This window comes from Populus trichocarpa, chromosome 18, assembly GCF_000002775.5.
Source record: "Populus trichocarpa isolate Nisqually-1 chromosome 18, P.trichocarpa_v4.1, whole genome shotgun sequence".
Lineage (NCBI taxonomy): Eukaryota > Viridiplantae > Streptophyta > Magnoliopsida > Malpighiales > Salicaceae > Populus > Populus trichocarpa.
The window spans coordinates 15026898-15049153 of NC_037302.2; the positions used below are offsets into that span (position 1 = coordinate 15026898).

Sequence of the window (22256 nt, forward strand, 5' to 3'; positions counted from 1 at the left end):
AACCCAACATATTCACTAACTTGTGTTTAAATAGCAATTGATGTGTAAATAATGCCTCTGCCTATTGGACATGTTTTTTTCTAGGAAATTCCCTTGTGCTATGGTCGGTTCTTGTTGATGAATGCAATGATACAAGAGGCAGTTTGCCGGTGAATTTGACTGATGTAATATAGATCAAGAAAGAGCACGCCTATCAGAATAAATTTCCTATGTATATGCTGCAAATTCATTACTTGAGTAGTAATAAAAAACAACTATTAGTCAGGTTTAGTCTATTTGCTGATTAGGAAAGCCAGTTCTCGGTAGTGATTATCCAGCTTCGCTTTTGTTTAGGTAAAGCCATTTCTCTTCTGTGTGTATTTTCGCTGTTGTATCCAGTTTGCTTCTACCTCTACAGTTTATATATATCATCATTTTTGTTTGGATGCTTTACCATGGTACCTTTTCTGCTCGGTTTACTGCCCCCATTGCATAGTATTTGCCTGATAGATTTGATTATTCCTTGTATAGATTAAGTTATTTTCCTGTGTCGTCAGTTGACTCAGTTCTTGTTGATGCTCCGAATCTCTCAATTTTCATACTGGGAAGTTATATCATCATTATTGTTTGGTTCGAGGGAAGAGATTTGTGCTGGATTTGTGGTAGTGGATTCGTTTAGATTAAACAGATTTATGTTCAATTGGTAGAGAGTAACGGTCAGCTGCTTGATTCCCTTCCATTTCCTGCTCCCAACTAATGCTGCTATTCAGGAAATCTTTTGAAGAATCGCTTAGCTTTTAACGGAGCCACCAACTTTCTGGCATCTTGCCTACCAACCACCAAAGCCCGCAGCATCACCATGATTCTACATAGCTTTGAACTGACTAAGCTCATGTGTTGGGATTAAGTGGACTTCGAGCTTCTGACGTCCATCACATGGTAATCTATCGCACCTCTTGACCCATGGATAAAAAATCACCCCTACTTTTTTCCTCTTCTTACATTTTGATCTTCGAGCCTGGAAGATAGAGATCGAGGAGGTGAGCTCTTATTGAGCCCGTTTGATTATTTTCAGAATGGAGCAAATCGCAAGATGTTAGCCATGGTGGCTAAGGTTTCTTTAGTTCTATAACAAAGTTGTAATAAAGGTTTTTTAATCATTAAATAAAACATGCTATAAATAAATGATAGATTTTTTTTCGTGTCAATATGAGAATATAAAATATTATGAACTTATAAACAGTATAATTTCTAAAAAAGTTTGTAGAGAAGTAGACAAATAACCAGCTACAAATTAAAATTAGAATTCTCAATCTCATAAGTGAGCCTATGTGAAGATACCACGCTGCAACAAGCTTATTATAATTTGGAAGGGCCCCATCACTCTAGAATATAACGACTTATTTCATTGAGTATATGCAATTCTAAAGTAATGAGGAACCATCTCGAAGTTTTCTCCATCTTCTAGCTTATAATTTGCTTTAGCACCGAAGGATTTACAGCATCAAATTAGTTCGTGTATTGTCTTTTACTTGCACGAACTTGAACATGTTATTGGTCTTAGGAAAGAGATTGTATACATTGTTATAAAACTTGTATCAAGGGTCAATCAGGGACATATTTGAATTAGAGCCTAGATCTGTCTAGTTTAGATAATAAAAAAAAACTAAGAAGAAATTGACTTGGTCTAATCCAATCAAAAACTCGGGTTGACCCATAATCTCAGTTAAAAATTCATTGATTTTTTTTATTTTTTTAACTAATCAATTTACAAAATGAAAAGATCAATTCAAATTAATTATCCCGAACTACAACCAAAATCAAGTTTTAAAATTATAGTTTTAAAACATATTTTAATCAACTCTAGAACCTCATGAAAAAATATTATTTCTCCTACCTCCTCGATCCTCTACCCTAAATCTACTTTCAAGGACCATTTTAACATAATAAAGTTTAGTGGCCATTTCAAATAAATCATCTAACAAAATGAATACATATTTGTTAAAAACCAAACACAACATACTGATATTTCCAAAGAAATTATTTTTTTATCGGTAAATCACATTACGAGAGATTTTAGATGTATAATAACAATTATTTTAAAGTGTTTTTTATTTTAAAAAATATTAAAATAATATTTTTTATTTTTTAAATTTATTTTTGATATCAATGCATTAAAATAATTTAAAAATATTAAGAAGATATTTTTTTAAAAATATTTTTTAATAAAAAAACAAGTGGAAATTCAATATTAACACTGAAGATGGCTGAAAACGCGGTTTTGATCCATCAGAATAATATAATTGCTGCATGTTCTAACTTCTACCCATCACTCCGGACCACGTTCCCCTTTATCATACAGGGAATCAAATAAGGCTTGGTTAAAGTCCACGAAAGAAGCCCACCTTATTGGCCTAAAAAAGACATTTCACTCTCTTAAAACCCTAGCAGCCATTATATCTTATAATCCGTCTATTTCGTGAAACCCTTGCCCCCCTTCCCATTCCCTCAGTCAGCAGGCAGCAGCAGAGCAGCAAAAATGCCGCCGAAGTTTGACCCATCTCAGGTTGTCGACGTTTACGTGAGGGTAACCGGAGGCGAAGTTGGTGCAGCCAGTTCCCTCGCTCCCAAAATCGGACCTCTCGGTCTTTCTCCGAAGAAAATCGGAGAAGACATCGCCAAAGAAACTGCCAAGGACTGGAAGGGCCTCCGTGTCACCGTCAAGCTCACCGTCCAGAACCGTCAGGCCAAGGTCACCGTCGTGCCCTCAGCCGCGGCTTTGGTTATCAAGGCGTTGAAGGAGCCAGAGAGAGACAGGAAGAAGACAAAGAACATAAAGCATAATGGGAACATCTCTCTTGATGATGTTATTGAGATTGCTAAGGTTATGAGTGTGAGATCGATGGCGAAGGATCTGAGTGGGACAGTGAAGGAAATTTTGGGGACTTGTGTTTCAGTTGGGTGTACTGTTGATGGGAAAGATCCAAAAGATTTGCAGCAGGAGATTACTGATGGTGATGTTGAGATTTCTGAATGATTGAGAAATTGTTGCTCTTTTTTGGGTTTTTTTGAAGTTTCTGAAGGATACCGTTTTATGTTTTTGTTGTTATGGTATCTGGATGCTTAAGGATCTTTTTAAAGGTGATATACTACTTTTTTTATTGAGGGTATTTTTGCTTGTTGTCTGTCTTGCCTGTTCATTTGGTGTTTTTTTTGTGTTTGTTTTGGTTTTTGTTGGATTCGATTATGTGATTTGTTTTGTGACTGATGTATGATTCTGCTTGAGAAATTGTGTTTGTGCATAGGTAAAGATGGAAGTTTAGTGATGGAGAATTTATTTAAATTCATGTCTTGGGTAAAAATTTATTCTCTTTTTAGGCACTTCTTTGATCTCTTTTGATGAGTTTTGTTATGAAAGTAGGAATTTCATGCTTCATTTGTGTTTTTTTGTGAGTAGATAGAGACCCTAGGATTCCAACTTGTATTATGCCATCTACATGAGTTTTGCAGATTGGTTTCTATCCTTCATTTTCCCAATGTTCCATCTGGAAAGGAGTATGGTTTGTGGATGGGGCTTAGCGATAGACAAGAATAAGTTATAATGAATGCATGAGTTTGCTTGGACTTTTTAGCTGTTTTGCTTCACATGGAAAAGATTTCTGGAAGAATCGAAAACTTGTGTGACTGACTGACTTTTTCACTAATTTGTGAAAGCTAGTTCTCTCTGGAGAGTGAATTTTCTGTTGTATCCAGCTTTAGTTTTAGCATATAGTTTATGTCTGCAACATGTTTTAGATGCTTTGCCATGTAGCTTTACATATATTTTGATCATAATACTAATTGAGTTTCATTTCTTCCACGTCCATTTGAGTTTGTCTGTTCCATCATCTTTTGTGGTTTGTGCCTGTCTTATGCAGTCACGCAATCCTTGTTTGAAATAGTGTATATCAAGTGGTAGAAATGGGGGTTAATTTTTTGCAATTAGATTGCAATACATTCTATGTAATTTGTGAGTGTGATCTCACTGATAGATTTTGCTTTGATTACATGAAACAATGTATCACTTGTGATATGGCGGTTCTTGTTGATGAATGCAATGATACAAGAGGTAGTTTACCAGCGAATTCAACTGATGTAAAATAGATCAAGAAAGAGGTGATGCCTAACTGATTAAATTTCCTATATAGATGCTGAGATTTCATTACTTGAGTAATAATGAAGAAACAACTGTTCTCGGTAGTGATTATCCAGCTTCGCTTTTGTTTAGGGAAGGCCAGTTCTCTGCTGTGTGGATTTTCGCTGTTTTATCCAGTTTGCTTCTACCTTTATAGTTTACATATATCATCATTTTTGTTTGGATGCTTTACCATGTACCTTTTCTGCTCGGTTTACTATCCCCATTGCATAGTATTTGCCTGATAGATTTGATTATTCCTTGTATAGATAAGTTATTTTCCTGTGTTGTCAGTTGACTCATATCTTGTTGATGCTCTGAATTTCTCAATTTTCGTACTGGTCATTAATAGACTGTTTTCTGTTGTATTGTTTGGTTCGAGGGAAGAGGTTTGTGCTTTGGCATCTTGCCTACCAACCACCAAAACCCATAGCATCCCCATGATTCTACATAGCTTTGAACTGACTAAGCTCATGTGTTGGGATTAAGTGGACTTCGAGGTTCTGACGTCCATCGCAAGGTAAATTATCGCCTCTTGGCCCGTGGATAAAAAATCACCCTTTTTTTTTTTTTCCTTTTCTTACATTTTGAATGGCTAGTCATTCATTTCCATCTGCCATGAGATTAATCTTCGAGCCTTGAAGATAGAGATCGAGGAGGGTGACCTCTTATTAATAAGGTTCTTTGTTTGCGTTCATACTGCTCGACCACGCTTCTCTCTCCTACTGTATTTTTTTTGGAAAAGATGCATCATGAGACAGAATTTTTAGTTTCTCATGCTGGAAAAAAAGGTTAAATCAACAGCTAATGAGCCCACCCTACCCAACAATATTGAGTTGTGAAGTCACTCTACCAGTAATTTGACGAAACAGGCAACAGAAAGGATGATATTGAGAGACCAGGAGCTCTGTCCTGACGAAAGTTTTGAATCCTCTAGTTTTTCCAAAGATGGGATGTGTTTTATTGAGAACCAAATATGAAACATCGTAAGCCATGCATGCATGTCTTTGTTTCTCTAAGAATTCTGCTAACAACCACTCCGAGCATCGGCACAAAGAACATATGTTATATTTATTGTTTTGACAGAATCAACTTCTTAACTCATATACCTTCAAATTCGACTCAGTTAGGTCTCAAGTACTCTAGTTTCCGAGTGAATTCAGGGGTCCTGACCAGATTTTACGATAAGTTTCCAATTTAGAATTTTCAGATTTCGAGAAGCAAGTGACAGACAACTGAGCAAAAGCAGTAACACCAAACACGTCACACAATAAAAACCCAGACATATAAATATAAGGTTCTTCCAAGTTTTCTTTTCTTAAACCAGCCAAAAAAATGGCGTCTAGGGTTTCTCTAAAGACGAAAGGCAAGAGCAGCAGCGGCAAGGGAGCAAAAGGTGTGGAAGAGAAGTCAGCATCACAGTATGTCAAAGAATGGAGCACATGGACATTTAAGAAGGCGAAAGTAATCACACACTATGGATTCATTCCTATGATTATCATCATTGGAATGAATTCTGAGCCTAAACCCCAGATTTATCAGCTCCTTAGTCCCTTCTGATTCGAGCCCAGACCGTGGTTTCTCTTGTTCTATGGTGGGTCTGTGCTTATTTGTCGAATCTGCTTCCTTTTGAGAAATGGGTTTTGTTAGGTTTCGTTAGATTTTACTGTTTTTTGGGGTTTGTAGGTATGGATTGATTAGTATAAATGTTAAAGTTTGAACTTTGCTATGCTGGCTTATGGATCGCTTAGTTATTAGTGAGTGATTTAGTGATTTAGTTATGGCTTATGAATGTTAAAGTTCTAAGCTTTTATTAGTCAGTAATAAGTGAGTGATTTAGTGATACTCATGATTGCTTATGTTGTCATACTCTTCATTTTTGCAGGTTTATTAACCTGGTTTTATGCTTTTCTTCTCTTTTTTTTTTATGGATTGATTGATATGTGGAATGGATCACTGTAGTTCTGCAAGGGGCTTAGGTATGGAACGGGAAATGAAATGAATTCTGGGTACAGGTGAGGGCAAAGGTCCTTTATTCTTATCTTGGTGTGTGGAAATGGGGATGCAAAGTGATAGATTTTATGTCTGAAGATTTCCAACAGTTTTAGGAAGTTTAATAGTCTGACTGATAATGAGCTTGATTGTCAGCTGACAACAAAATGAATCCTGAAGTTTGATGTTTTAAGATAGTCATCATTCATTAGATATTTGGGAAGGAGAAAATGATCAAGATGAGATTCAGGACTTTATGGGTTTTTTTTTCATAGTATGTGATTTTCAACTGCTGTTGTCAACTAAGGAATCCGTAATTAGCATGGAAAATTGTTTTGCGGAATTCATGATTTGCAGTGTTGAGGGCTGAAAAAGATTTCCGCCTCTACCAAGCAGTAATTCAAACATAGGGCAATTCTGTGCTATTATTCCCTTAGGTCATGAATGATGAATTCGCTGATTATTTCATACATATGGCAGCGTCACGGATATTTTCCACTTTTCACCTCAACTACACTTAGCAATATGAGGATAATCAAGATCTGCTTGATTGATGCATATATATATATATATATATATATATATATATGCATTCTCTCATATGCATTAGGGATTTTGTGTTGCAATTGGTTTTTTTAACTCTGTGCAAGATGACAAGGGCATCTTATTGTGCGGGAATTGAAGAGTTTGTTATCTTAATGCCGAGAGTGCATGTTTGTTTTAGCTGTGTTTGCCTGTTTGGTTGGCAACATCTCGAGGAATCGAAAGACAATAAAATGATATCTTCACCTTCATTTTGAGCCATCCAGCAATCTGTTATGTCAGTGCAGTTTTCTAGTCTTCAAACTCATTCATGCTGTCAGATAGTAGCAGGGTTTTTCTGCGTGTATGAGCGGGTATAAGCATTGAAATTTTGTATCTCTATTTATAGCCTTTTTTTCTTGACAATTGGTATAAAGGAAAATGATGGTTTGGTCTTGATTAAAATTTGGTTTGCTTTAAATTAAATTCAAAATAGTATCGTTTTAAATTTTTTTTTTAAAAAAATTATTCAAACAACTCTACTTTTTATTGATCTGAGTTAACCACCCAACCCAATTTAATAACTTTGCCACACAATTTAATAACTTTGTCACAAGTCCCATGTGATTTCAAGAGTAAATTTTAAAAATCCCTAATTTTGAATGTAGTTATAACTTAGTCCTTCTTGTTTGAAAATCTATAAATTGAGGACACAAGTTGTAAGTTTTCCTAAATTATAGTGTCATTGAAACCCAGGGACTAAATAATAATTTACTCCAAATTCAAAGCTCATCCAGCAAAAAAAAAACTATATATTATACAAAACATGGAATATGGTTTTGATAAATAATAATTTGGAAGAGATTTGTTCAATTAATACTTGGTAAGAGGACAAGATCCTTCAGCTTTATATGAAAAGAAGAAGGAACAAACAAGAAGCATTAAGAATAAAATGTTGTGCCAAAAAGTGATTGGTCGAGGTGGTAACAGCCTCCATCCTCCCTGAAAACACACTTGTTGAGAGGACTTTACCCTGGGGATACCCTTGTTCCAAAACCAAAATAAATAAATAAAAGTGTGATAAATTAACACCAGAACTGCTAATTAACCATCAGCAATCCTCCCAGAAAATTCTTGAAATCAAATTAATTACATGAATAAACAGATTGTTTCTTCAAATTATCAAATCATACTACAATCAGGCACCATACTGGTAGTAGGTGTTGAAGAGTGCTTCTCTGAAGACTGATCCTTTATGTTTTGCGAAGTTGCAACCCTTGTTCAACAGATGAAACAGATAGTGATTGAGGGTTCAAAAACCGCTGCTCCTCAGTAGCCTGTTCTAGCAAATCCTGTTTCGCATAATGCATGGATGTATTTCCTTCATTTGATGGTGTTTCTTGCCAAGGAATTAACTGGATTCTGCTGCAATGTCAATTTACTTGTATATTCAGAAAGAGGACTATTCTCCTGCACTCCATGGGGATCATTAGCAGAACTTCGCCTCTCAAACTCGGGTTTCGGTGATTAGAAACACAACTGCTACCACACATAATAGTCTGTGGGTTCTCTATTTCTTGCAGTCAAATTGATTCTTGATTAAACAATGCTGGAATCTCGAAATCGATGGCAATGCTTGAAGCAGTCTGCAATCTGACTGCAGAAGGAGGGCTACCATCAAGCATGGTTCTCTTGGCTAATATCATCACTAGCTTGAAACTGTAGCGACTGGGATTGGTTTGGACCACCTGCCTGCATCGCATTGCATTACATTACTAACAGGACTTTAGCCTGAACCCTAATATACCTCAATCACCCCTAACTGAACAGAACCGCCTCCTCTAGCAAAAGTCCATTATAGTATTCACTTCCCTTTGCCTGTGATCGCACTTCTTGCACAGCCAACCAGAGCAGCTCATCCACTACAATATCTCTCATTTCTCACCCTGAGTTTCATAAAAAGAGAATGAACTTCCATCTTTCTATCGGTATCAAGAAGGTGTTCTAAAGAAAGCGTCAATAACCCAAATGGTATGGTATTGTCTGCATGTTTTTCTTTAGCTCCTCCAGCTCCATGCATCCTCCTCCTTCACCTCCTGGGGTCGGTTTCTTTTCTCTAGGGTTACACTATTTTGCATTTGCTCAGAACTTTGCGTCATCACACTCATAATCCCAGCTTTTCTTGTTTCATCGTCTTGGAAATGTTTCTCACGTAATGATACGATATTATCACCGTGTTCTTGGTTTTTGGATTTTGTTACAGTTTCCAGGGTCGTTTTAGTGGTAACAAGAGAGTAAAAGGACAGGAAGAAACATGGAAGGGTGAAAATGCCAGCCATGGTTTTTTTTCTTTGGGCTTCATTATTTTCTTAAACTAATCATTTCTTTTATTTATCTTTCATTGATTAAAAAGGAGTTTGTTGAAAAGAGGGTAAATTACACCTATTTATAATTGTGCAATTTAATTGAGTTCTTAATTTAATATGTTTAATATAACCATACCTATAATACCCAAACCTGCTAGATGAGAGAAAAATAGTTCTTTTGAGAAAAAAATTATTTTTCAAAAAATATCTTCAAGTTGAGTGCAGATCAGTAAATCAACCCAAGTTTTTTACAGGATTAATTAAGTTTTTCTTTCTATTTTTCTTTCAATTCAGACGTCCTAGATCAACCGAGTTCTAAATCAATTCACTGGGCAATCCAAGTTCTACGTCTATGAATGTAACTACTAAGAATTTTAAAATATGATTAATTTGTGGGCCAAGATAATTATTGAGCTAAATATCTCCCTTCATTTGAACAATTTCGCATGTCTGAACTCTGAACTAAATACGTACTTCCAGGATTATGCAAGCATGGATGAGTTTTAAACCAGTTCGACCCAAACTAAAAGGAAAACATACAAAATACATCAAAATTTCGCGACAAATTCTCACGAAATCTACAAGTTCTAAAACAAAGGAAAAGCATCCAAACACCACAAATGAAATGAAAGCTTCCGGCAGATTTGCAGGAAAACTCTGGCCTCGTGTAACCGCGCTCGAAAATTAGCTGAACAAGGTTGTAATTTGAGAAGTGATCTATTTATGAAGCTGAATTGGCTAGTATAATTTGTTGAGGCTGCAGGCACAAAAGATGAAAAGTGGATTTATTTGAGAACACCTTGAGCATATATCAAGATGGAAATCAATACACACACACACAATGAAGAAGAAAGCTTATATCTAAACATGACAAAGAAGTTTCATGGATGTGGAGCAACTCGGTCAACAGGCAACACCATAACCTGAAAGGAACTAGGGGAAAAAAGGGATGACAATGCATTTGTTCGGGAAGTAATGCATGATTCTGAACTGGATGTGGAAACCTGGGAACCAGCATTTAAGAACATGCTTTGACTCTATCATCACACGCCAGAACAGAAAAGGGCATGGAGGTCAGTTTAACGAGTTTGTTGTAGTGAAACTGTGAAATGGGATTCTTATTAACCGAAAATGAGTGATTTTGAACCAAGATCACCATAATGTCTCGAGTCAGTTTTCAATGAAAGGGATTATATCAGGTTCTTACCGCTGCTAACTCCTGTTCATGCTTGGGTATGAAAGCAGTATCAACATTTCCGTTCTTGAAGTCCTGTCAGCAAGGCCACAAAGGAAAAGACAACATAGATCCAATCAGCTCAAGTTTCAAACTAGAATACATGGGTTTTTTCAGTAAGTTTCATAAATAAAAAGTGTAAATTATTCTAACCTCAATGTCAAGGATAAGCTTGTGGTAATCTATTGTTGTTGGGACTCCTGGATAAAGAAAGTAACAGGGTTTGAAAAATTAAAGAATATATAGATTCTAAGAACAAAAACAAATTGCAACCATGGCCAAAAATTTAAAAGATGTTCTTGATTGACAGAAAGGCCACAAATGACTTGTCTACCCTGCTGCAATTAGCAGCGAACTGAAAAAAAAATAATTACACCGACCATTTGTGGATCATGGCTCACAAAACCAATTGAAGGATGAGCCTCACAAAAGGTTTGCATTTGCATGTGTCAAAATCAAAGAAAGAAAAAAATGTGGTTTTCAAAACTCACACTCCATAAACCCGCTGTGCTCTTTCCATAATGCATTGCCACTAGCTCAAGTTGAGCATGAAAAAGAAACATGGCCAACAGTGTGAGGCACCTGTTGAAAACTTGGATACTTACCAGTAATAATAGTGTCATCAAGAGCCCTTTTCATTCGCTCAATTGCCTTTTCTCTCGTTGGAGCCCAGACAATAAGCTGCAATAAGTTCCAAATTTCAAACTAATTAAAACCATGCTGAAGCCTGTAGAATTGTTGATATGCACTATTCTAGGAGATATAAGGATGACAAACCAGACAAACATAACGCTGTGTTATTATGCCTATGGAGTGAACATCAATGCATTTTCATTAGGACATATGCAACCAAAGAGTAGAAGATGGCAAACATACATGTGAGGTAAGCAAAACTAAGGAGCAAAAACAATCACATTGAGACACAATGGCTTGAATCTCTTGTCACATGGCCAAAAACATACACAAGAACAAGAAATGTTTGACAAACCTTTCCAAGTAGGGAATCATAGCTTGGAGGAACCACATAATCAGGATAAACGTGGCTATCCATTCTAACAAACGGACCTCCAGATGGCAAATATGCTGTTATTCTCCCTGTTAGTTCGGAAGAAAAGGTGCAGCTGGATAATTAGTAAATAAGCTTCAAGGTTTTTGAAAACATATCCATGGAAAAGAAAATTAACCACAGCACGATGAATAAAATTTTGATGATTTTACCAGAAGCAACACCAACAAAATCAAGGAGTAACATGAGATGAACCAAACACTAAATAGACAAAACTAGCAAAGGCAATAAACCTCATGGCTTGTCACCTTAAAAAGGATTAGACCTTCAATGCATTCAAATGGTACAGATAAAACACAATTTGGCTGGAAAATAGCTCACTCAACATCAACCAGAAAAGAAGTAACAATGAGGATCAAATAGCAGCAATAATTTTACAAGAACGTAACATTCAGCACAATGTACACATACCTGGCCCCGGTCGGAATCCCTTAAAAGCATCTTCTGCATTGATACGGCACTCAATTGAATGTCCCCTAAGAACAATATCTTCCTGCAAGTTGAAATCCAGAAAACAAATTCAAATAGATGTAGAAGCGTAGAGCATTTTTTTTTTCTGTATCCTTTCCTCCAATACCTGTTTGTATTGAAGTTTCTCTCCCATGGCTACACGAATTTGTTCCTCAATCAAATCGACAGAAGAAATCATTTCAGTTACTGGATGTTCCACCTGCATTTTAATTTTTAAAAGAATATTGTGAATCACCATAATAGGGATTTTATAAACACATTAGCAGAAAATTAAATCACTAATCATTTAAATTTAACCTGGATTCGAGTGTTCATTTCCATGAAGTAGAAGGAACCCCTTTCATCCAAAAGGAACTCGACCGTTCCAACACCAATGTACCCTATGGATGCTGCAGCTGCAACTGCTGCATCACCCATAGCCTTTCGTAACTCAGGAGTCAAAGCAGGAGATGGTGCTTCTTCCAACAGCTTTTGGTTACGTCTCTGTACAATGGGCATATTCAACAAAACCTTTATCTTCAATACACTAGGTTTACTGCTAAAAGTAAATGTGAAATAACACAATCAACAATGACAAAAAGAAAGGGATAAACAAGAGGGGTATCACTCTCTCAAAACATTTGGTAAGAACTTTCATGCACTCTATCTTATAATTGAGCATGACTAAGCTGAAACCAAGCCTCTCAGCTTCCTTGAGATTATTGATGCTTATGAAGGAATTACCAAGATTTAACACATTCCCTTGGTTTTTAAAGTTGAAAATGGAAAGGTAACTTTTTCCCATAAATTATTCCAACACTCTCTCAGGAATAGATTACAAATGGCTACACATTGAGATAATTGCAAAATAAGAAAGTAAATAATACCTGAATGCTGCAATCTCTCTCACCAAAGTGAACAACATTACCGAATTTGTCTGCAAGAACCTGAAAAATAAAATGATATACTAGAATGATTCAGAAAATAGCACATAAATGTTGACAGTAATTAGATGTAGAAAAAAAAATTAAAAGGGAAAAAAGAAATTCAGTATTACTGAACTGAACTATAATATTAACAAATCAAAACTCAGCAGTGCTAGAAGTGTTATATGGAAAGCAAGACTATATAAGAATGTACTTCAATTTATAATCTTGAAACATTCCTTTCGGCAAATTCTTTTATCAACCTGGTTGAGTCAACTCAAAAGCCAATAGTGTTTATACTAATCAACTAAGAAATTGTTCCTACCTCATACAAGATTCAGATTCTCTGCCAAGCAAATTAAAGTGCTTATTTTTCTGCATGTGTAGAAGAGCATTGAAGCTCAGGAATTTAGATTTGGATTTCTGTTTATCTTCATCATACAGCATATTACATTTGTAGATAGGAGGGACACTATGCTGAAAATATGAGCAGGCATGCTTGATAAATGCCTTTTATCCACAGTAAAAAGATATATAATGTTCAAGAAACATTTTTAGCTTACAAAACTGGCTTCTTCCTTCTCTTTTTTTTGTACAAGTTGTCTAAGACAGAAGCAGGTTCCGTCCAATGAGGTTTACATGTTGATTGAATCAAATCTCATTTGGTTAATTCATTCATAGCACTATGTTCTTATAGCTGGTAATTCTACATGACTAAGAATAATCGATTGCTATAATCAAACACTTGATAGTAGTTTCCCCCACATTTACATTAGAAAGGTTTCTGACATTCCACTTTCAGACTCTACTTTAATGATCTTCCAAAATAATTCTTAGGAACCTTCATTACAAATACTCTCTAAATAAACAAAAATTACCTGGAACTCAATGTGTCTTGGATTTTGAACATACTTCTCCAAATAAACTCCATCATTTCCAAATGCCGCAGCAGCCTCACTTTTAGCTTGCTACAGAGCAAAGAAAGTGAACCAAACTCAATTAAAGACAACACACTTTAACCAGGTAAGCATTGAATATTACAATGAACGGCACCATACTAATAGTGTACCTGTAGCAGCTTTACAAACTCATCAGGTTCTTTGGCAAGCCGCATTCCACGTCCTCCACCACCTGCCGTTGCCTTAAGCACATTTTGTTTTTAGTAGAAGTTTCTATGCTTCTCAATTTTATGTTCATTTGCATGGTTTTAGAACTGGAAGAAGAAATCTCAATCTCATAATAGCCAGCCCAGACCCCCCTATTGTCATGAAATTTCACAGTTTTCCTTCTATATATTCTTCAGAAACCAAACGGAGAAATGGTGAAATATACAATTGAGGTTATCTTATTACTGACACAAACATATAATTTCAATATATGATCCAAGTGATCATTTTCAAAGAATCCCGATTATTAATGATTCTAAGAATATTTTATTTGATTGCAGTTTTAATGCTTGGCACCACTGTGCAAGGTTAAATGGAGTGTATTTTAGCTTACTTCTGTATGCATGCTCATGCACCCACATACACACACATGAGCAGATTTCCAGTACATGTTGTAAAGAGCTCAATAAACTGCTTGCTGTGTAGCTGAGTGAAAAAAGAAATTAGATGGCACAGATGTGATGAAGCTAGAAGCAAGGAAAAAACACTATTCCATCCTTTCTATATAAATCAAAATTGCCATTTGTCTGAATCTGGAAGGGTCACAATGGTGTTTATTGCAATTTCAATGATGTAACAACCTGCATAAATGATGCCAATTCATATGAAAGAAGATTATTTACCTTGATCATCACAGGATAACCAATCTCACTGGCAAGCTTTACTGCTTCCTCGGTACTCTAACAACAATTGGTGCACAAGAGCTTGTCAGATAACATCAAACTACATCTTGTTATATTAAAAAAAATGGGGCTAACCAGATAAAAAACCACAGAACTTGTAAGCCATGCAATAGTTTCCATGCCAATTTTTGGAATCATATCAAACAGATAGTGGCCAAACATGGCACCTGTAACAAGCCATCACTTCCTGGTACAGTTGGAACATTTGCCTTCTTCATTGTTTCTCTAGCAGTTGATTTGTCACCCATGACTCGTATGCTGTCAGGCTGCCACAAAGCAAACAAGAATTTGCATATCATAGTTTTTGCAATTATGCAAGTGATACAGTAACAATAAACATGCTTCATAGTATACTTTAACCAGGTAAAACTTCAGCCAATTCTAAATCCTATTACTTCAAAACATGCTGGTGGAGTAACTCAGTCAATTTCCCCATTTACAGTACAGAAAAATATAGGTTTCAAACACAAAAAGGAAAAAACATCAAAATAAAAGAAAAACAAGAGAATGCTTTTGCTAGAACCATGTATGCCTCAATGAAAAAAATTGGCAAGTTGGCTTATGAAGTTGAAGGCATGAATCAGCATTCTATGAAAAACTTGTGTACTCTGGTTATGAGCTTGGAGAGACAAGTAGCATTTTTTCCACTGTTCTTGTGCTAGAACTGAGAATTATGTCAATTTTAACCAGCATTTTTCTACTGCTAAGCCACCTGAGTGTCTGAAACCACTTTACAGACTAGAAAAATGCACTGAATAAACTACAACGCAAGCTGAAATGGAGCAATATGTACCCAATCCTAAAACCTGCCCAAAATGGGATTTGTGTAAATAATCACATTCCATACAAAAGAAATCAAGGTTGAACTTCAGAGCCAACCCTTCAGTGGCAAAAAATGTATTTCACTCAACATATTTGATGAAAAACTAAAATAATAACCTACTCTATAATCACATAGCATAAAGATAATATATCTTCACTGTCCTCAACATACCTTTTCCTGCATGTCAAATACTAAGATTATCAACAAACTTTGATAATCAGCATCATACCATGCTAATGAATGAGATCTATTTACAGAATGATATCATCCACTACAGGATTTGTTTTTTCAAAAAAGATTATAATAACTAACTGTTACCCATAACCCCTATTCTGGGTCAAACTAGATTGAATTGGCTGTTCAAATCTGTGTGTGTGATAGTCAAAATACAGGATTTTTCACCCTGTATGCACCATGATTTCTGAGAACATAAACAGATGTTGTGATTGAGAAAGAACTAATTTTAGCATCTAATTCAGGGCATACAGAATTAAAAAGAAAATAGTTGACATGTGATTAGCCAAGATCTAGTAGATATCGCAGAAATCTCACTTTTTATTATTATTAAGTTTCTTGGTGACTACTTACATTAGGCCCAATAAAGTTTATTCCATGTTCTCTGCACATTTCCACAAAAACAGCATTTTCAGCAAGGAAACCATATCCAGGATGCAGCATTGTGCATCCACGACTGATAGCAGCAGATAAAACATTTTGGATCACTAAGTACCTGTGGAAAGACGGTGGAAACATACACATAAATCCATTATATTCCACATCTACAACTTAAAAGCATCGTTCATTTGTTGCTGAGGAATTGAATGACAGCCCAGAAAATCAGAAAACAGCAGGGCAATGCTTTAATGAATTGGACATGAAGTGAAATGCATAGAGTACTAACAACTGTTAAAGAGAGAAGAATTGTTTTAGATCACTGACCCAGACTCGGAAGCTTTTCCTAAACTTTCCCTTGCTAGTAGCAAGGAAATGTCCATGTGTGATGCATGTGACTGATAAAGTAAGGATATTATAACCACTTACGATTGGTTGCTGGGTGCTTCACCTATGCAAACCGACTCATCAGCCAATTTCACATGAAGTGCATCCTTATCTATGGTTGAGTAAACAGCAACACATGGAATCCCCAACTCATGCGCAGTTCGAATAACACGAACAGCAATCTCTCCTCTGTTTGCTACCAGAATTTTTTCTGCGCGACATGTAACCCCAAGAGCTCCTCCATTCTTCTTAGCACAGTGATTAGCTTGGGTAGCCTGAGTTCTTTGTCTAGGAAAGTTAACCTTAGTTCCCACCATAAAGCTGCATTGAGAATTCCTGATTCCACTATTTCTCTTCATGAATAAACCCTAACGCATTGAATAAACAAACTATTTCAGCATCTATAATCCTAGCAAACAACCACAGACCTGGGCAAATTAAGGATACAGTGAAGCTTTTCTTTGAACATAAGCATCAATAAGGCTATTTCACCACAAACACAACCTCATAAGACTAAAAATGCATGACATAGCAGCACCATTGAATTCGTTTAAACATACAATCACCATGCATGCTATAATGCATCAGACACATACTTGCTACCATTTATCTTCAAATCCCAACAAAATTTTTAATGGAAAAAAAAAGAAGCTTTTAGCTCATCAACCCTCTCAAATGATCCTCATTAATTACACCACACACACTAGCAAAATCACAGAATTGAATTAACACCACATAACTACCATTCATGTAAATCACTGAATACTTGTTCAAAAAAAAAGAAGTAAATCACCGAATTGGATTCAATTCTCATCCCCACAGATGCAAGCCAAACCCAACACTAAAAATCCAATAATCAATACCATCCACTAAACAACAAAACAAACAAAACCAAGATCCATTTCCTTCCAGTGAACATTCCAAAGCAAATACATTACAAACCAAACAAAAATAACACACATTTCTAACAATTCAAACAAAAAACAAGTCACATTACGCAAAAACAACTAAATCAAAGAATAGAAAAACAAAAACAAGACGACAACAACAACTTACAGGAGTAGATGTAACAGATTTGCAAACAGGCAATGTTGCCTCCATTTTGGAACCCGAAAGGCCTACAAAATAAATAAAAAAGCAAACAAACCCCACTTCAAATAACAACAGGAGTCACATTACTTTCAACATGAACACAAACATAACTAAATGAGATGATGATCACTATAATTACCTTGAACAAGAAATGATGGATTGTTTCAGAAACAAAGAAAGCACAGGGAGAAAGAGAGAAAGAGAGAGAGTATTTAAGACAGAAGTGAAGGAAGGAAGATATTTGTTGGGACTTTAGTTTGGATTGCTGTCTTGTCGATAGAAACGAGGAAAGACGAAGAGTGTAAGAGAGTGTGTGAGATCGAAAGCTCCGCCTGGTTGAGTTTGGGTTGCCAAACCAAAGCTAAGAACCTCTCTTTACTCTTTTTTTATTATTATTATTACTTCCCGAGTCATCAGTAGGAGGGTTAATTCAAGTAAACCTGGAAAAGGGTTGACCGCCAAATTTTAACCGGATTAGACCGAAGTGAATAGAATCATCAAGTCAACCATATTTTTTTCTTTTTGTATTGTTTTTCAACCTGGAATAGTCTAAACTACTGATTAACAAGCAAGATGGATCGGTCTAAATCTTGGATTAGCATGCAAGAGAGAGAGTGTTTTTTGTTAGAGGTAAACCGACTGACAAATGCTAATTTGAACCGATTTGAATGGATGAGTTTTTAAAAATAATTGTGCTTGTAGATGATTAATTGAGAGAATATGTCGTCTAATGGCCGGTTTAAATTGATCATTTATATGTTAAAGTTTTTTTTTTTTTTGAGGTAGAAACAGATCCTGAGGATGGACATATTATTATGTGAGATGTCAAATCAGGTGGGATGGACAATTCAACTCCTTATATTGAAAGCATTAATGAAATCCGCAACCTCCTGCACAAAACATGAGATGGGATGGACAATTCAACACCTTCAAAGTAGAAGATGATGATAGGATTCTGTGATTAACTCTAGCACCAGTAGAAAGAACAAGGCAAGCACCAAGAAAAATCAGAGAACAAAAGATTTTGGCCATTTTTTTCTTTTAACGGAGTGCATGTGAAAAACTTATCTTCTATCTCCCAAAAACAAAGCCTGTCTGGGTCAAGAAGTTGGGTTCTGCTCAATTTGTAATAACCTTAAATATATTTAGCTAAAAGCCGTGTGTCATCATAAAAGGTTTTGTGTTGAACAAAATAAGAATTGACCGTTTAAACTCGTTCGATTCGACAGATCAATCCACGAACAAAGTCAAAACAATCGGATCATTAACATGGCTTGGCAAGCCCAACCCAAGTGTCATCATAAAAGGATAGTGCTTCACGAACCAAAAATAAATTCTTAGTACAACAAACTCTCAACAACGTAAAATAATACAATAACAAACACTCAGACGAGAGTCCTATCCACGTATTAAAGTTATTTCACGACACATGTGTCTAATACATATAAATATGAAATGGTGTGGCCATTTAAGGACTAGTAGTAGACTGAGGTGGCTTGATGTCCTTGGGAAGAGCTGGTATGGTAGGTAATGTGGACTTTGGAAGCTCGGGTAAATGGGGGAAAGGTGGTAATTCAGGCAATTTGGGAACTTCAGGCTTTTGCAGCTCAGGAAATTCAGGTTTCGGTAATGGTGGAAGTTCAACCTTAGGCAATTGTGGCAGCTCAGGCAATTCAGGCTTAGGGAGCTCAGGAACCTTAGGCAATGTTGTCTCCAAAATCCTGCGCGCTTCTATCCTGCTTGTGTTGTCCACCAATGACAAAGTGATCAGCAAGAGTGGTGAAATAAATGTCAGGAAACGAAGAGAAGCCATGGTTTTGGAGATGGCAATTGGGAGGACTTCAAAAGTAATTAAATAGAGTCGTATACTAAATGCAAAGCTTCTCCAATCACTTTGGTGTATTGATTTCACTTTGTATTGGGGGTTTTATAGATGTGGGATGTGGAGAATAGGGCAGTTTCAATGGAGATTTGGTGGGAAAGCTTGAATCTTGGTAGTTCAACTTCTGGGATGTAGTGAATAGGGCAGTTTCAAAGAATGATTTGGAGGGAAAGCTTGAGTCTTGGTAGCTCACCTATACATAATACTTCCACGATTATCATGACAACTGTGAGCTTTATGGTTGATCATTATATATTTGATGCATTATCCGTTTAAGTTAATCCTATTTTGCATTTTCAGATTTTCTTGTGGGGTGCAACCAAATTAATGATGAAGCACTAGCTAGGCACGTCTTGCTAGATTGTATGAATGGTGAAGTATATTTTTCCATTTGAAGACTAATGAAAAACAGTCGTAAAAGGAAAAGGTCTTGCGAAGAAGTACAGGATTTCCTGCCATAACTCCCTAATATTTTCCCAGGCTATGACATGTACTGCTATAATTAGATTCGTTTTGAGACAGCAGACTTTTTGTGCATAAACTTGCTTGGATAAGATCATTGAAACTAGCATAAATTATTCAATTATTTATGCCTCTGTTTTTCTAGTTTTGTGTTTTTTTACCATCTTAAGTAACTTTTCGGGGTCTTATTTCATGTTGTTTCTGCTTGGCGTTTCTGCTTCGATTTTGCAGATTGACTAGTTTTAAGTGATATTTTTATTTTCAGAATTTATCTTTTTTGCAAATTTTCCAACCTTAGTTATTTAAACCCAGCCTGTGGGCTACTTTGGTTATTTAGAGTATTATTTAGAATTTCTACCCTGTGGTGTGAGCTTACAATAATACTTAAGGTCTTCTCAAAACCCCTTTCATTTTTTGATTTAGTTCAGGCTGCGTCAAAAATTCTTCCATTGATGGGTGCTTCAGGACATGTTCCTGCGGACACCAGCTTCCCATCAGAGTTGTCTGTTTAGACTCTTCAAGAAACCCAGGTGGAAAAATCGTAGATTCCCCTGACAAGATCAGGTCCGATTCACAAAAAGGTTTTCTTGCTGATAGCAAGTCCCCAAGCAAACTCTACAAGTTGTTGTTGTGTCATGACCGTGATGTTACCAAAATTCACAGCAGTTGAATCTAGCAAGAAGCTCACGAGATGGGGAGCTTGAGATAGAGTGACAGAGAAACGAACTGGCATCAGCATCAATCAGAGGGAAAGACCATCTGGGATAGCTTCAAACTGAAAATCAGGCATGCCATCAAGGGAGCTATGGCCTCAGGATTTCACAATGATGGTGTGAAAGCCTTTGTGATGTATTAATCTTGCTAGTTTGAGCATGGGAGTTCTGTGACCTCGAGCTCGCAGGATATGGAAGCACACTACATGTGGCTCGTTTGGCTTTGAAAAGGAGCCCATCCCTCTCACTCTCTAGCACATTCTGTGAGTTAGAAATCTCCCATCACGATTCTACGAATTACTTTGAACTTTTCTTTCCAGTATTCAAATTTTCAAATCACAGGCATTTTTTTCTCTTTTATTCCAAATTTTCTTTCTTCAAATTAAAATCCAACTCATTGTGCTGCTATTCTCAAGATCAACAAAAAAGAAATTCAATAAGCTAATCCTAACAAAAACTGATCTCAACGTCAACAAAGAAAACCTCCTACCTCCAATCTTTCCTGACAATCCTTTCTCAAATTGATTTCGAGTGGAAATGAAACTATACCATCTCCAAGCATGATGGTGTGTGCACCAGAAGGCAAAACGCTGTATGCATTGGAGTCCACGACATTCAAGCTCCTGCAAGCATTAAGCTCGAACTTGACCTTCTCAACTCCACCAGCTGGAACAAAAACCCTCTTGAAACCAATAACTTGCTCAAGATAAGTTGCCTTCTGGTGGCTTTGAATAAACAATGGCTACTTCACTTCCGTCTATGCTGCCCACATTCGGAACTTCAACTTCAAATTGATAATTGCAATCAAGGTCATCCACTCGAATTGCAGGACAAGGAGGCTTATGTGAATCATTTTCCAATTTGATGTGGACTGATCTCTTCGAAGATGTTGGCTTGTAACCGAATTGAGTGTAACTGAGTCCATAGCCGAATGGATAAACAGTAGAGCCGTTAAAGAAGTTGTAAGTCCGACCAGTGGAGCTGTTCAAGAACTTGTAAGAGGCTGTTTGAAGTGTTTTTACAAAACAATTAAAAAAATTATTTTTTATATTGTTTTGAGGTGCTAAAATTAAAAATAAATTTTAAAAAAAATAAAAAATATTACTTTAATATATTTCCAAAAAAAACACTTTAAAATAATTATTATAATAATAATAAACGTGATTTAATTCCGACCAGGGTGGCCTAGACTTCATTGGTAACTTATCGGTCCTACACGTATATAAAATGAAAGTCAATATTAAAAAAAAAACAAAACAAAACTTGAAATAAATAAATGAATAATAATTACTTAACCCTTATCCCTTTTCAACTACCGAAGAAATTATCATAAAATTGAATTTTAAATTTTCATTCTTTAGTTTCCTCCAGCATTTTATTTTTATACCTCTAACAAAATATAAAAATATTTAATTCCTTAATTGTATATATAGATTTGATTTTGTTAAGAAAATATAAAGAATTTTTACTTTAATAGCCTTGCAGAATTTATCCATTTTTATATATAATAACCATGCAAATTTTATTTTATTTACCAATATTTAATTTTATTTTCTTGCAAAAATAAGTTTGATAATACACCAAATCTATAAAATCTAACATTGTTTTATCAAAATTAGCCATTAACAGATAACATGTCGTATCTACAAAGAACATAGTTTACGCATCCAAGTTCGTGGCCTAGCGATCTTGGTAGGGAATTTCCTGCCTCTACACCCTAGGTTTGA

General features: G+C 35.9%; 3 protein-coding genes across 3 annotated transcripts; 2 read left to right on the forward strand and 1 right to left on the reverse strand.

Moving 5' to 3' along the window:
- The first annotated feature begins 2441 nt into the window (after positions 1–2441).
- LOC18107841 (60S ribosomal protein L12) lies at positions 2442–3164 on the forward strand. The gene has a single exon (XM_006372135.3). The coding sequence runs from the start codon at positions 2519–2521 to the stop codon at positions 3014–3016; it is 498 nt and encodes a 165-aa protein (XP_006372197.1). The 5' UTR covers positions 2442–2518; the 3' UTR covers positions 3017–3164.
- A 140-nt stretch (positions 3165–3304) lies between these two features.
- LOC18107842 (mitochondrial import receptor subunit TOM7-1) lies at positions 3305–6067 on the forward strand. Its single transcript, XM_052448940.1, has one exon. The coding sequence runs from the start codon at positions 5489–5491 to the stop codon at positions 5711–5713; it is 225 nt and encodes a 74-aa protein (XP_052304900.1). The 5' UTR covers positions 3305–5488; the 3' UTR covers positions 5714–6067.
- A 3372-nt stretch (positions 6068–9439) lies between these two features.
- Positions 9440–17856, reverse strand: LOC18107844 (biotin carboxylase 2, chloroplastic). Its single transcript, XM_006372138.3, has 17 exons — positions 17612–17856; positions 17437–17498; positions 16423–16748; positions 15970–16111; positions 14726–14824; positions 14499–14555; positions 13779–13850; positions 13588–13677; positions 12671–12730; positions 12102–12287; positions 11911–12003; positions 11745–11826; positions 11256–11362; positions 10873–10948; positions 10421–10467; positions 10241–10303; positions 9440–9790 (listed from the first exon to the last, which is right to left on the reverse strand). The coding sequence occupies exons 2-17, from the start codon at positions 17479–17481 to the stop codon at positions 9755–9757; spliced, it is 1581 nt and encodes a 526-aa protein (XP_006372200.2). The 5' UTR covers positions 17482–17498; positions 17612–17856; the 3' UTR covers positions 9440–9754.
- Between the last annotated feature and the right edge of the window lie 4400 nt (positions 17857–22256).